Source organism: Misgurnus anguillicaudatus, chromosome 16, assembly GCF_027580225.2.
Source record: "Misgurnus anguillicaudatus chromosome 16, ASM2758022v2, whole genome shotgun sequence".
Lineage (NCBI taxonomy): Eukaryota > Metazoa > Chordata > Actinopteri > Cypriniformes > Cobitidae > Misgurnus > Misgurnus anguillicaudatus.
The window spans coordinates 28,888,203-28,902,513 of NC_073352.2; the positions used below are offsets into that span (position 1 = coordinate 28,888,203).

The 14,311-nt window shown below is 39.4% G+C and overlaps 1 protein-coding gene across 21 annotated transcripts in view; it reads right to left on the reverse strand.

Moving 5' to 3' along the window:
- The window catches only part of LOC129421780 (protocadherin alpha-C2), a 160,828-nt gene that overhangs the window by 54,676 nt on the left and 91,841 nt on the right, over positions 1-14,311 (reverse strand). Inside the window, exon 1 of one of the 21 annotated variants that reach the window (XM_055177326.2) lies at positions 11,421-13,941. The exons of 17 other annotated variants lie outside the window; for them this stretch is intronic. In XM_055177326.2, coding sequence (XP_055033301.2) covers positions 11,421-13,802 — 2,382 coding nt within the window. In that variant the 5' untranslated portion in view covers positions 13,803-13,941. Of the gene's footprint in view, positions 1-82; positions 2,593-3,553; positions 6,089-7,408; positions 9,538-11,420; positions 13,942-14,311 lie in introns of those variants that run through there. 3 more of the 21 variants (XM_073854476.1, XM_055177329.2, XM_055177333.2) reach the window with 3 other exon arrangements.

Genomic DNA, 14,311 nt, shown 5'->3' on the forward strand with positions numbered 1-14,311 from the left:
GCTAGATATTTAATTCTCACTTAACTGAGAAAAAAAAAGATTCTTGGTAATTTATAATTCAATGAATTCATTTTACTCTTACCTTCTCTTTATTTGGAAGTGTTTGGGTTCTGGTAAACGTGTCTCCTCCATTAATACTGATTAATTCTGCATCTGCAGGCGGAAATGGCGCAGGGAAAACCACTACGTCACTCTTCAGTGTATCCGAGTTAAAGCACACGTCATACTGCTGAGTGGATTTGGAGTAAGACCAGCTACCGTCAGGGTGTGTGGTGATCATTGGGGTGCTGTACCTGCCCAAACTGCTGTCTGTTCTGTGACATTTCACAGCTATCAAACTGATGAGGCTCAGTAAAAAGATGACGGACACAGACACAATGGCGATCAGCAAATACAGATTTAAATCCGAGAAACTCTCCTCCTTCAGTGGTACATGTCTGAACTGAGTCTTGACGTCACTTGCGCTTTCAACAACCACGACATCAATAGAAACAGTTGCGGAAAGTGAGGGCTCTCCGTTATCACAAACCAAAATCACCAGCGGGTGAGTTTTCAAATCATTGTCACTCATTCTCCTCTTAGTCCTGATCTCCCCGCTGCTGGTTCCGATTCGAAACAGATTGTTTCCTTTGGTCTCAGAGACGTGATAAGACAAAAGCGCATTGTAACCGGAGTCCGCATCTACAGCCCTGATCTTGGCCACAAAGTAACCCGCCTCAGCAGAATAGGGAATGTTCTCGGTGTTAACGGAACCGTGCTCGGAATAGGGCGCGAGAATCCCGGGACTATTGTCGTTCTCATCCAGAATAAAAACATTGACAGTCACGTTACTGCTGAGCGGAGGAACACCAGAGTCTGTGGCCTGAACTTTAAACTGAAACGTTTTTATCTCCTCATAGTTGAAAGACTGCAAACTGTGTATATCTCCACTGTCAGAGTTTATGTTGATCATGGATGTTACCGGGACGTTTTTAGCGCTTTCTACTAATGAATATGTGATCCGGGCATTATCACCTACATCAGGATCTAAAGCAGATACTGTATGAATGACAGCTCCGATCTGACTGTTCTCTTTTACATAAACATTAATGACGGGCTCTGGAAAGCGCGGCGCGTTGTCATTCACATCAGACACGTGTACAGTAATGACACTGGTACTAGAGAGAGGCGGAGTCCCTTCATCAGTTGCTGTAATGGTCACATTATATTCATACGCGCTTTCTCTGTCGAGAGGACCGTCTACGAGTAAAGAATATTTATTTTTATACGTATTCTGTATTGCAAACGGAAGGGAGTCGATTATTTTTAATTTTACAGCTCCGTTCTCACCAGAATCATTATCTTTTACTGTAATCAGCCCGACTATTGTCCCCTTTGGTGAACCCTCCTTTACAACATTAACAAGAGACGTAACGGATATTTCAGGAATATTGTCGTTAACATCAGTTATTTCAATCAATACTTTACACTGAGCCATTCTCGGAGATGAGCCTTTGTCTTTGGCTTGCACACGAATTTCAATGGCATTGCTCGTCTCCTGGTCTAAAACATCACGCACTGTTATTTCCCCAGACTCTTCATTAATAGCGAAAGCTTCGATGGTTTTATCATTATGATAGATAAAGGAATATAATACCGCGCCATTTAATCCTTCGTCCGCATCACTCGCGTGTACAGTGATGACCGACGTCCCAATTGGAGCATTTTCTGGAATTCGAGCTTTATACAGAGACTTTCTGAACACGGGAATATTGTCATTTGCATCAATGACATTGACGATTATATTTGTTGTCCCAGATCTTGGAGGTTTTCCTCCGTCTACAGCGGTCAGTGTGAGCTGGATCACAGGCTGTTTTTCTCGGTCTAAAGCTTTCTGCAGGACTAACTCAGCCGATACACTCTGCTCTCCTCCGCTCTGAACATCCAGAGAAAAATGCTCGTTCGAGGTTAGCTTGTAGCTTTTTACCGAATTACTGCCCACATCTGCGTCAAACGCGCTTGGTAAAGAATATCTTTCCCCTATAAATGACGCCTCTGATATATTTAATTGTAACAATGCGGAATGAAACACAGGTGAATTGTCGTTTACATCCAGTACATTCACTTCAAATCGGTACATATTTAATGGCGAATTAACAATGGCCTCTAATTCTAAAACACATTTCAAGCTTCGTCCACATAGCTCTTCTCGGTCTATTTTGTCTTTAATTTGAAGGATTCCAGTTTTCATATTTACATCGAAATACCTTTGGTTGGGACCAGAAGCAATGTGAAATCCACGTTGTTCAAGATCTTGTAAGCTAAGGTTTAAATCCTTGACTATATTTCCAACAGTAGTCCCAGCACTGGCTTCTTCCGAAACGGAGAAAACAATCTGTCCAGAGGATATCCTTGCAACGCATAAAAATATTGTCAGAAAAATCCGATATAAATCCCGTTGTTTTACAGAGCTCGCCATGATCCATAAACAGCACACCCACAAAATAACCTAAACATTTCCACGCATTGCTGTAGTAAAATTAACCGTGTATTCAACTGCAAATAACAAATTGTCTATTGTGGCGTCTCCCTAACAAAGCCGACAGCGAGCTGTAATGCCCTGCCCCAAAATAGGGAGGAGTCAGACAAAGAGGAGAAAGACATTTAACGCGGGTCGCTGATGACATCTTGTGGAAATAGCTTGTGTGCAACCGAAAATGTGTTTAAGTGGGAATCTAAACACGTGCACATTATAACAAAGATATCTTTATTAATTATTGAATGGAACATGAAGAACCGCAGGCGAAAATACCTCTGAAAATACATGGACACGATACGGAAATATGTTCGTAATAAAATCCACATGAAGATAAATGAGCCACGAAAAAAGAACCACACCATAAGAAAAAATTGCTTTAAGAACCAATTTGACCAATTTATTTTATAGCCTATTTTAGTTGTAATGATGATGATAATAATCATAATAATAATAATAATAATAATAAAATGCAAAACTAGTTAAATAAAAAAATTATGCAGTAATACACAAAACTAATAAACTCCTAATCAATAAAATCAGTCAACGCATTCAGGACCCCGGACAGCAACATCCCTTCTGCTCGGTAAGTTAAAATCGCTATGCAATGGTTGGCAGAGAACACGTGGACGAAACGGAATGAGCTATTCATTAAGAAAGCACAAAATAAGAATTACAAGGCCAAAAAGGTCAACCAGAAAATGTCAATCAGCAAAACAATTTATCTAGAATTTCTTACATTTTCTTTATTATGCAGTGTTTGTGTTCTAGGCAAATACCAACGCTAATTAATACAAAACAAACCAATCAAAACACAACAGAAAAAAGGCAGTAATACGCAAAAACAGTATTAAACTCCAAATCAATAAAATTGGTCAACGAATTCAGCACCATGGACAACAACATCCCTTATGTTTAGTAAAACGTCTTTGCAGGCGATTTGAAGAAGCTATTCATTTAAAAAGCACAAGCACATGCTAAATAAAAACTACACCGCCCCAAAAAGGTTAAACAATTAAAGAGTCTAACATTTCTTACCTTCTCTTTATTAGGAAGTGTTTGTGTTCTTGTAAAAGTGTCTCCTCCATTAATACTGATTAATTCAGCATCTGCAGGCGGAAATGGCGCAGGGAAAACCACTACGTCACTCTTCAGTGTATCCGAGTTAAAGCACACGTCATACTGTTGGGTAGATTTGGAGTAAGACCAGCTCCCGTCAGGGTGTGTGGTGATCATTGGGGTGCTGTACCTGCCCAAACTGCTGTCTGTCCTGTGACATTTCACAGCTATCAAACCGATAAGGCTCAATAAAAAGATAACCGACACAGACACAATGGCGATCAGCAAATACAGATTTAAATCCGAGAAGCTCTCCTCCTTCAGTGGTACATGTCTGAACTGAGTCTTGACGTCACTCGCGCTTTCAACAACTACGACATCAATAGACACAGTCGCAGAAAGTGAGGGCTCTCCGTTATCACAAACCAAAATTATCAACGGGTGAGTTTTCAAATCATTGTCACTCATTCTCCTCTTAGTCCTGATCTCCCCGCTGCTCGTTCCGATTCGAAAAAGATTGTTTCCTTTGGGTTCAGAGACGTGATAAGACAACAGCGCATTGTACCCGGAGTCCGCATCTACAGCCCTGATCTTGGCCACAAAGTAGCCCGCCTCAGCAGAATAAGGAATGTTCTCGGTGTTAACGGAACCGTGCTCAGAATAGGGCGCAAGAATCCCGGGACTATTGTCGTTCACATCCAGAATAAAAACATTTACAGTCACGTTACTGCTGAGCGGAGGAACACCAGAGTCTGTGGCCTGAACTTTAAACTGAAACGTTTTTATCTCCTCATAATTAAAAGACTGCAAACTGTGTATATCTCCACTGTCAGAGTTTATGTTGATCATTGATGTTACCGGACCACTTTTAGAGCTTTCTACTAATGCATATGTGATCCGGGCATTATCACCTACATCAGGATCAAAAGCAGACACTGTATATATAACAGCTCCAATCTGACTGTTTTCTTTTACATAAACATTAATGACGGGCTCTGGAAAGCGCGGTGCGTTGTCATTCACATCAGACACGTGTACAGTAATGACACTGGTACTAGAGAGAGGTGGAGTCCCCTCATCAGTAGCTGTGATGGTTACATTATATTTATGCGCGCTCTCTCTGTCTAATTGGTTATTAACCACCAACGAGTATCTGTTTTTATAAGTATTCTCCAATTTAAATTGCATAGAGTCTTTTAATTTGAGCTGCACAGCACCATTTTTACCAGCGTCGCGATCTTTCACTGTGATTAATCCCACCATTGTTCCCGGAGACGAGTCCTCTCTCAGTTCGCTTACCAAAGACGTTATGCTTACTTCTGGTACTTCGTCGTTTACATCTATTATTTCAACTAAGACCTTGCATTGTGATTCCTGTGGATTTTGCCCTTTATCTTCCGCCTTAACGCGAATCTCAACGGCAGCAGTTGCTTCATAATCTATCGGTCCGTTGACTGTAATTTCACCAGTAACTGGATTAATAGAAAATGCGCTTACACTGATGTCATTATCGTGATTTGTAAAGGAGTATATGATTTCGCTATTAAGACCCTCATCTGCATCTTTTGCATTCACTGTGATTACGGAAGCGCCGAGAGGTGTATTCTCTTGTATTCGTGCTTTATAAAGTTGTTTATCAAACACAGGATTATTGTCATTCACATCTAAGACATTTATTATTATCGTTGTCGTACCAGACCTTGGAGGTTTTCCTCCATCTACAGCAGTCAGTGTGAGCTGGATTACAGGCTGTTTTTCTCGGTCTAAAGCTTTCTGCAGTACTAACTCAGCAGACACACTCTGCTCTCCTCCGCTCTGAACATCCAGAGAAAAATACTCATTCGGATTTAGCTTGTAGCTCTTTACCGAATTAACTCCAACATCGGCATCGAACGCACTTGGTAATGAAAATTTTTGTCCAGGATATGTAAATTCCGAAATATTACGATACAGTTTTGAAGTTCGAAATGACGGCGAATTGTCGTTAACATCTAAAATATTTACTTCAAATCTGTATATGTTCATTGGCGCATTAACAATGGCCTCCAGTTCTAAAGCGCATTTCGTTTGCCGTCCGCAGATCTCCTCTCGGTCTATTCTTTCTCTAACAAAAATAATTCCATTGCTTAGATTAAGATCAAAATACCTTTTATTCGGACCCGAGACAATCTGAAATCCTCGCTTGTCAAGATCCTGTACATTCAAGTTTAGATCCTTTGCTAAATTTCCTACCGTAGTCCCCGTATTCACCTCTTCAGATACAGAGTACACAATCTGCCCGTTTGCGTCACTCCAGTTATTAAAGACGAATATAAGTAAGATCCACTTAAAGCACCGACAGCTTTCTTTAATGGCCATTTTCCTCCGCTACCGTTTATGCCAAGAAAATATAGTCCGCATATTCCATTACAGGCTTGCTGATTTCGCAAACACAACGAAAAAGCAACTCCAAAGCGGGCAGGGCTCTGAACAAAGACCTGTGATGAGGAGAGCTTCCCTCCCCACTGAAAGGAGGAGCTAGACAAAGACAACTAAAAAAATATACAGGTCACCAATGACACCGCGTGGACAAACATGGCAATATCAAAAAATGTAATATTTTATGGACTTAAAACTGCATGGGCGAAAAAGTTCAAACAGCAGATTACTAAACAGGCAAGGAAACGACCAGAGTCGTAAGCCTATAGGTTTGCCTATTATAGAGCCAAAAACACACAGACCCTATTAATACAAAACTACACAATAATTTGAAATCTAAATTGTAGTACAAAAGCATAAAGACTAACTGAAAAACGAATATATTATCAATAACATCTAACGTTCATAATCATGACATGTCAGTCTACAGCATCGTAAGATGGATAACAGGCTCTTTGTCTCGGTCTAAAGCCGCCATTACACTAAACATTCATGTTCAAAACTTGTACACAGACCCTTGCGCATGTGGGCAGCAACCATATCACGCGCCATAGTGTTGTTGTTGCTTTGAATTCCCACCTCATGGATTATGACGTGCTTGCTTTTATTATTGCTGCACAAAAAAATATTGTGCAACAGGCTACTGTTATTTCAGTTTTTCCTACACGTGAAAAGATCTCCCTTTGACATATGGATTATCTATTGGTTACCTGCCCTTACGTGAAACGAACTCGCGGGTAAAAGTTCACCCAACTTGAATTCTGGGATGCAGCAAAATGCCAAAAGCACGAGCTTGTGTTTCCAGTCTGACGCTTAAAGCTTTCTGCACTAGTAGATACACCCTGCTACTTTCTGCACAGCTAACGAAAACTATTTATTCGACTTAACCTTATAAATACGAATAAAATTTGATTTGCCTCTGTGGCGTGATGCAAATTAAATTTAATGCATGGCAGGGAGTGTCTCAATATTTTTAAGTTTCTGTATAAATAATAAGCTAATAGAAAAAAATAATATTAGATATGATTAACAATTGGATCCTTTCATCTTAAAAAAAGCAGTTTATACTGTTTTTCCTTATGATGACATAAAACAAAAAAATGAACAACGAATATTCTTATAATTTACATGGATTGCAACTGACGACAAACCAGCGACAATTAATACAAAACCAGACTAATTATACAAAATAAAAATAAAAATGCACATAACAGTAAAATACATTAATTAAACTGGCGGTCAATGCATTCAGCACCAAGGACAACAACAGCTCTTCTGTTGAGTAAAATCTATTTGCAGGGGACATGTGGATAGAAAAGTTCAAGCTTTATTTAAAAAGCACAAGCATGCTACATTAAAACTAAACAACCGAAAAGCCATACTTTCAAAACAATTAAAGAGTCTAACATTTCTTACCTTCTCTTTATTAGGAAGTGTTTGCGTTCTTGTAAAAGTGTCTCCTCCATTAATACTGATCAATTCTGCATCTGCAGGCGGAAATGGCGCAGGGAAAACCACTACGTCACTTTTAAGTGTATCCGAGTTAAAGCACACGTCATACTGCTGAGTGGATTTGGAGTAAGACCAGCTCCCGTCAGGATGGGTGGTGATCATTGGAGTGCTGTATCTGCCCAAACTGCTGTCTGTTCTGTGACATTTCACAGCTATCAAACTGATGAGGCTCAGTAAAAAGATAACTGATACAGACACAATGGCGATCAGCAAATACAGATTTAAATCCGAGAAACTCTCCTCCTTCAGTGGTACATGTCTGAACGGAGTCTTGACGTCACCTGTGTTTTCAACAACTACGACATCAATAGACACAGTCGCAGACAGTGAGGGCTCTCCGTTATCACAAACCAAAATTATCAACGGGTGAGTTTTCAAATCATTGTCACTCATTCTCCTCTTAGTCCTGATCTCCCCGCTGCTGGTTCCGATTCGAAACAGATTGTTTCCTTTGGGTTCAGAGACGTGATAAGACAACAGCGCATTGTAACCGGAGTCCGCATCTACAGCCCTGATCTTGGCCACAAAGTAGCCCGCCTCTGCAGAATAGGGAATGTTCTCGGTGTTAACGGAACCGTGCTCGGAATAGGGCGCGAGAATCCCAGGACTATTGTCGTTCTCATCCAGAATAAAAACATTGACAGTCACGTTACTGCTGAGCGGAGGAACACCAGAGTCTGTGGCCTGCACTTTAAACTGAAACGTTTTTATCTCCTCATAATTAAAAGACTGTAAACTGTGTATATCTCCACTGTCAGAGTTTATGTTGATCATGGTTGTTACCGGGCCGCTTTTAGAGCTTTCTACTAATGAATATGTGATCCGGGCATTATCACCTACATCAGGATCAAACGCAGATACTGTATGAATAACAGCTCCGATCTGACTGTTCTCTTTCACATAAACATTAATGACGGGCTCTGGAAAGCGCGGCGCATTGTCATTCACATCAGACACGTGCACAGTAATGGCACTGCTACTAGAGAGAGGCGGAGTCCCTTCATCAGTAGCTGTGATGGTCACGTTATATTCATGCACGCTTTCTCTGTCCAGAGGGCCATTTACAACTAAAGAATAATAATTTTTGTAATTTGTCTCAAGTTTAAATGGCACTTTGTTGGACACAGCGCAGTTAACAATGCCGTTTTTGCCACCATCGCCGTCAATCACTGACACGAGAGCGACAGCTGTTCCAATACTCGCATCCTCTTTTACTGTAGTGAGAAGTGACGTCACAGATATCTCGGGCTCATTGTCGTTTATATCCAACACCTCTACAAGCACCTTACAGTGCGCTGATCTCGGAGGATGCCCTTTGTCACTGGCCTGTGCGCGGATCTCAAAAGCATTGTGCTCCTCGAAATCTATATTACCTTTCACTGTGATTGCCCCTGAATTAGGATCAAGTTCGAAAAGCTGCAAAATTTTACCCTGATCCCTTTTAATTAAAGAATAAACAATTTCGCTATTCGGACCTTCATCTATGTCTGTCGCATTTAACACAGCAATCGTCGTTCCAATTGCGACATTTTCGAAAACAGCCGTCTTATACAATGATTTACTAAAAACTGGGATGTTATCATTAATATCTAAAACTTTAATGACTATAAGAGATGTTCCAGTTTTCGATGGTGTTCCTCCGTCTACAGCGGTCAGTGTGAGCTGGATCACAGACTGTTTCTCTCGATCTAAAGCTTTCTGCAGCACTAACTCAGCAGACACACTCTGCTCTCCTCCTTTGTTCACAGCTAAAGAAAAATATTCATTTGAGTTAAGCTTATATGTACTTATAGAATTTTTCCCGATATCTGCGTCTGTGGCGTGATGCAAAGAAAATCTAACCCCTGGCAAGCTGTTTTCCGCAATATCTAGCGTTTGTGATTTCTCGCTGAAAGATGGAGAATTATCATTGATGTCCAAAATACTTATTTCTATTTGATAAAGCTTCATTGGATTGCTGATAACGGCTTCTACATTAATCGTACATTTAGTTGATTTGGCACAAAGCTCCTCTCTGTCTATTCTATCATGTACATACAAAAATCCAGTTTTTAGATTTACCTCAAAATATTTTTTCTTGGATCCCGTGACAATCTGAAACATGCGTGACTCCAGCTCTTGAACATTAATGTTCAAATCCTTAGCGATATTTCCCACTGATGTTCCCGGATTCACCTCTTCTTGTACCGAATAGGACAGCTGTCCTGATACGGCATTAAAACAACACTCCAAAAGAACAAACACAATACAGGTCACAAAAGATTTTCTTCTATTCGGTGAGATCATTATGACATCAGATAAAGCAACGATGTGCAGATGGAAAGATGGTATTCCAAGTAATATCAATGCGAATTAATTGAAGACAATATTCCATTTCACAGACACAAAACGAGGCCTCTACATTCTCGACTGCGTCCGGTCTTACTGAAACAAAGCCCGGTGAAATCTCCGCCCTCATTTAGACAGGGAGGGGTATTCCGATTAAAAAGATCATTCGAGACTCAACGGGCTGCAGTGACACCATGAGGACTTGTGTATTAATATCAACCATTAAAATAACAACTTCATAAAATAGCTGATATTGAGATATTTGTAATTATTCAACTACTGAAACAATATACTTGGAAAAAATGTGGGCAAAATGTTAGAAAATGCTAGGGCAATTTACAGTGAAACACTTTAAATTATCCGATTTTCCATATAATATAACAAAAATATACTCATTTTCTGATAAGCTTAGATATTAGATTTATTCTAGAGCGTTATAAAGAATAAAACAAATATTCCTTGAATTTGGTCAATTTTTAAGGTAAATAGTTGCAGGCAATTAAATTATCTAAATTTAGACATATGAATTTAGTTGAAATTACTTAAGTGTTTTTAATTACCTTAGCACAATTAAATTACATTAGGTTAATCTGAATAAATATCTAATCATGTTATTTCTACTTAAATTTAGAAATATAAAAAGGTATTATACAGCAACATTAGCAAACACTCAAATGACACAGAAGCTGATTATGGTATTGATTTAAAAACACATGTAATATGCCTAGAAACCATTTACAAATTTTTATTAAAACGAACAACGATTTGTAATAAATTAAACCAGCAAATTTAATTTATGTTGCATTTAAAAGGGGTCAGATTCATTTTTTAGATAAATACAATGCACAAATAAAAATGTTTTCAATTAAGTTATCTGTAATTCTTCAATTATGCCTACTCTAAGAAATGATTGTAAAAAATTAAATGTGTCCAAAGTAAAATAAATTAAATTGCTACATTATCTTATCGCAGGAAACAGGTCCATTATCAGAATAGTATATACAGTTAGAATATGAGCAGCATGGTTTAAAAGAACATTCTATAAGAAAACTGTATGGATGAATTTATATGAATAGACGACATAAACACGGACACAATAAGCAAAATTACCATCAGTCCGTCTACAGTATCACTACCTTTTCACCACTAAACAAGCTTGAGACACAAGAAAATCGTTCAAAATTACAACCAGGTGAACATGAAACAAAATCACATAAACCCCGAGTTAAACAAGGATTTGCGTTTCAGCACCAAGGACAGCTCCACATCCGCATTTATGTTTTAATCAACATCTCCAAGTCCTTTAAACATACAATTCTCACTGATCTGTAGACGACAACAGAAAGTATACTGTTCCTTGCTTCAAAATATTTGTTTGCACGCTAAAATGTGACCAAAACAAAGACCAAAACTATCCCATACACTGTAAAAAATTTCTGTAGAAATTACAGTATTAATGGGTATTACTGGCACCTAGCTGCCAGTAACTTACTGTAGATTTTAACAACATTTTGTTCAAAGTTAAATGATCATTAAACATCTTCTAAACCAGCTGCAAAATTACAGCAAAATCAATTTACTTTCTTACCTTTTCTTTATTTGGAAGTGTTTGTGTTCTTGTAAAAGTGTCTCCTCCATTAATACTGATTAATTCAGCATCTGCAGGCGGAAATGGCGCAGGGAAAACCACTACGTCACTCTTCAGTGTATCCGAGTTAAAGCACACGTCATATTGTTGAGTGGATTTGGAGTAAGACCAGCTCCCGTCAGGGTGTGTGGTGATCATTGGGGTGCTATATCTGCCCAAACTGCTGTCTGTTCTGTGACATTTCACAGCTATCAAACTGATGAGGCTCAGTAAAAAGATGACTGACACTGACACAATGGCGATCAGCAAATACAGATTTAAATCCGAGAAACTCTCCTCCTTCAGTGGTACATGTCTGAACGGAGTCTTGACGTCACCTGTGCTTTCAACAACTACGACATCAATAGACACAGTTGCTGATAGCGAAGGCTCTCCGTTATCACAAACCAAAATCACCAACGGATGAGTTTTCAAATCATTGTCACTCATTCTCCTCTTAGTCCTGATTTCCCCGCTGCTGGTTCCGATTCGAAACAGATTGTTTCCTTTGGGCTCAGAGACGTGATAAGACAACAGCGCATTGTAACCGGAGTCCGCATCTACAGCCCTGATCTTGGCCACAAAGTAGCCCGCCTCTGCAGAATAGGGAATGTTCTCGGTGTTAACGGAACCGTGCTCGGAATAGGGCGCGAGAATCCCGGGACTATTGTCGTTCTCATCCAGAATAAAAACATTAACAGTCACGTTACTGCTGAGCGGAGGAACACCAGAGTCTGTGGCCTGAACTTTAAAATGAAACGTTTTTATCTCCTCATAGTTAAAAGACTGCAAACTTTGTATATCTCCATTGTCAGAGTTTATGTTGATCATGGTTGTTACCGGGCCGCTTTTAGAGCTTTCTACTACTGAATATGTGATCCGGGCATTATCACCTACATCAGGATCAAACGCAGATACTGTATAAATAACAGCTCCGATCTGACTGTTCTCTTTCACATAAACATTAATGACGGACTCTGGAAAGCGCGGCGCATTGTCATTCACATCAGACACGTGCACAGTAATGGCACTGGTACTAGAGAGAGGCGGAGTCCCTTCATCAGTAGCTGTGATGGTTACATTATAGTCATGCACGCTCTCTCTGTCCAGAGGGCCATTTACAACTAAAGAATAATAATTTTTGTAATTTGTCTCAAGTTTAAATGGCACTTTGTTGGACACAATGCAGCTTATCATGCCGTTTTTGCCACCATCGCCGTCAATCACTGACACGAGAGCGACAGCTGTTCCAATACTCGCATCCTCTTTTACTGTAGTGAGAAGTGACGTCACAGATATCTCAGGCTTATTGTCGTTAATATCCAACACTTCTACCAGCACCTTGCAGTGCGCAGACATCGGAGGCTGCCCTTTGTCACTGGCCTGTGCGCGGATCTCAAAAGCATTGTGCTCCTCGAAATCTATGTTACCTTTTACTGTGATAGCCCCTGAATTTGGATCAATTTCAAAAAGCTGCAAAATTTTAGTTTGATCTCTTTTGTATAAAGAATAAACAATTTCGCTATTCGGACCTTCATCGATGTCTGTCGCATTTAACACAGCAATCGTCGTTCCAATAGCCACATTTTCAAAAATAGTTGTTTTATACAACGACTTACTGAAAATGGGAACATTATCATTATTATCCAAAACTTTAATTAATATAAGAGATGTTCCAGTTTTCGATGGTGTTCCTCCGTCTACAGCGGTCAGTGTGAGCTGGATCACAGACTGTTTCTCTCGATCTAAAGCTTTCTGCAGCACTAACTCAGCAGATACACTCTGCTCTCCTCCTTTGTTAACAGCTAAAGAAAAATATTCATTTGAGTTAAGCTTATATGTACTTATAGAATTTTTTCCAACATCTGCGTCTGTGGCGTGTTGCAAGGGAAATCTAACCCCTGGCAAGCTGTTTTCCGCAATATCTAGCGTTTGTGATTTCTCACTGAAAGACGGCGAATTATCATTAACGTCCAAAATACTAATTTCTATTTGATAAAGCTTCGTTGGATTGTTGATAACGGCTTCTACATTAATCGTACATTTAGTTGATTTGGCACAAAGCTCCTCTCTGTCTATTATATCATGTACATACAAAAATCCATTTTTTAGATTTACCTCAAAATATTTTTTCTTGGATCCCGTGACAATCTGAAACATGCGCGACTCCAGTTCCTGAACATTAAGGTTTAAATCCTTAGCGATATTTCCCACTGATGTTCCCGGATTCACCTCTTCTTGTACCGAATAGGACAGCTGTCCGGATACGGCATTAAAACAACACTCCAAAAGAACAAACACAATACAGGTCACAAAAGATTTTCTTCTATTTGGTGTGACCATTATGACATCAGATGAAGCGCGAGCAACGATGTGCAGATGGAAAGATGGTATTCCAAGTAATATCAATGCGAATTAATCGAAGACAATACTCCATTTCACAGACACAAAATGAGGCCTCTACATTCTCTGCCGAGTCAAGTCTTAGTGAAACAAAGCCCGGTGAAATCTCCGCCCTCATTTAGACAGGGAGGGGTATTCCGATTAAAAAGATCATTCGAGACTCAACGGGCTGCAGTGACACCATGAGGACTTGTGTATTAATATCAACCACTAAAATAATAACTTCATAAAATAGCTGATAATGAGATATTTGTAATTATTCAACTACTGAAACAATATACTTGGAAAAAATGTGGGCAAAATGCTAGAAAATGCTGGGGCATTTTACAGTGAAACACTTTAAATTATCTGATATTCCATAAAATGCCTCATTTTTTTCAGTCTCTAAAATGCTCTAGAATAAATCTAGTATCTAAGCTTATCAGAAAATATTCATTGCATTTGGTCAA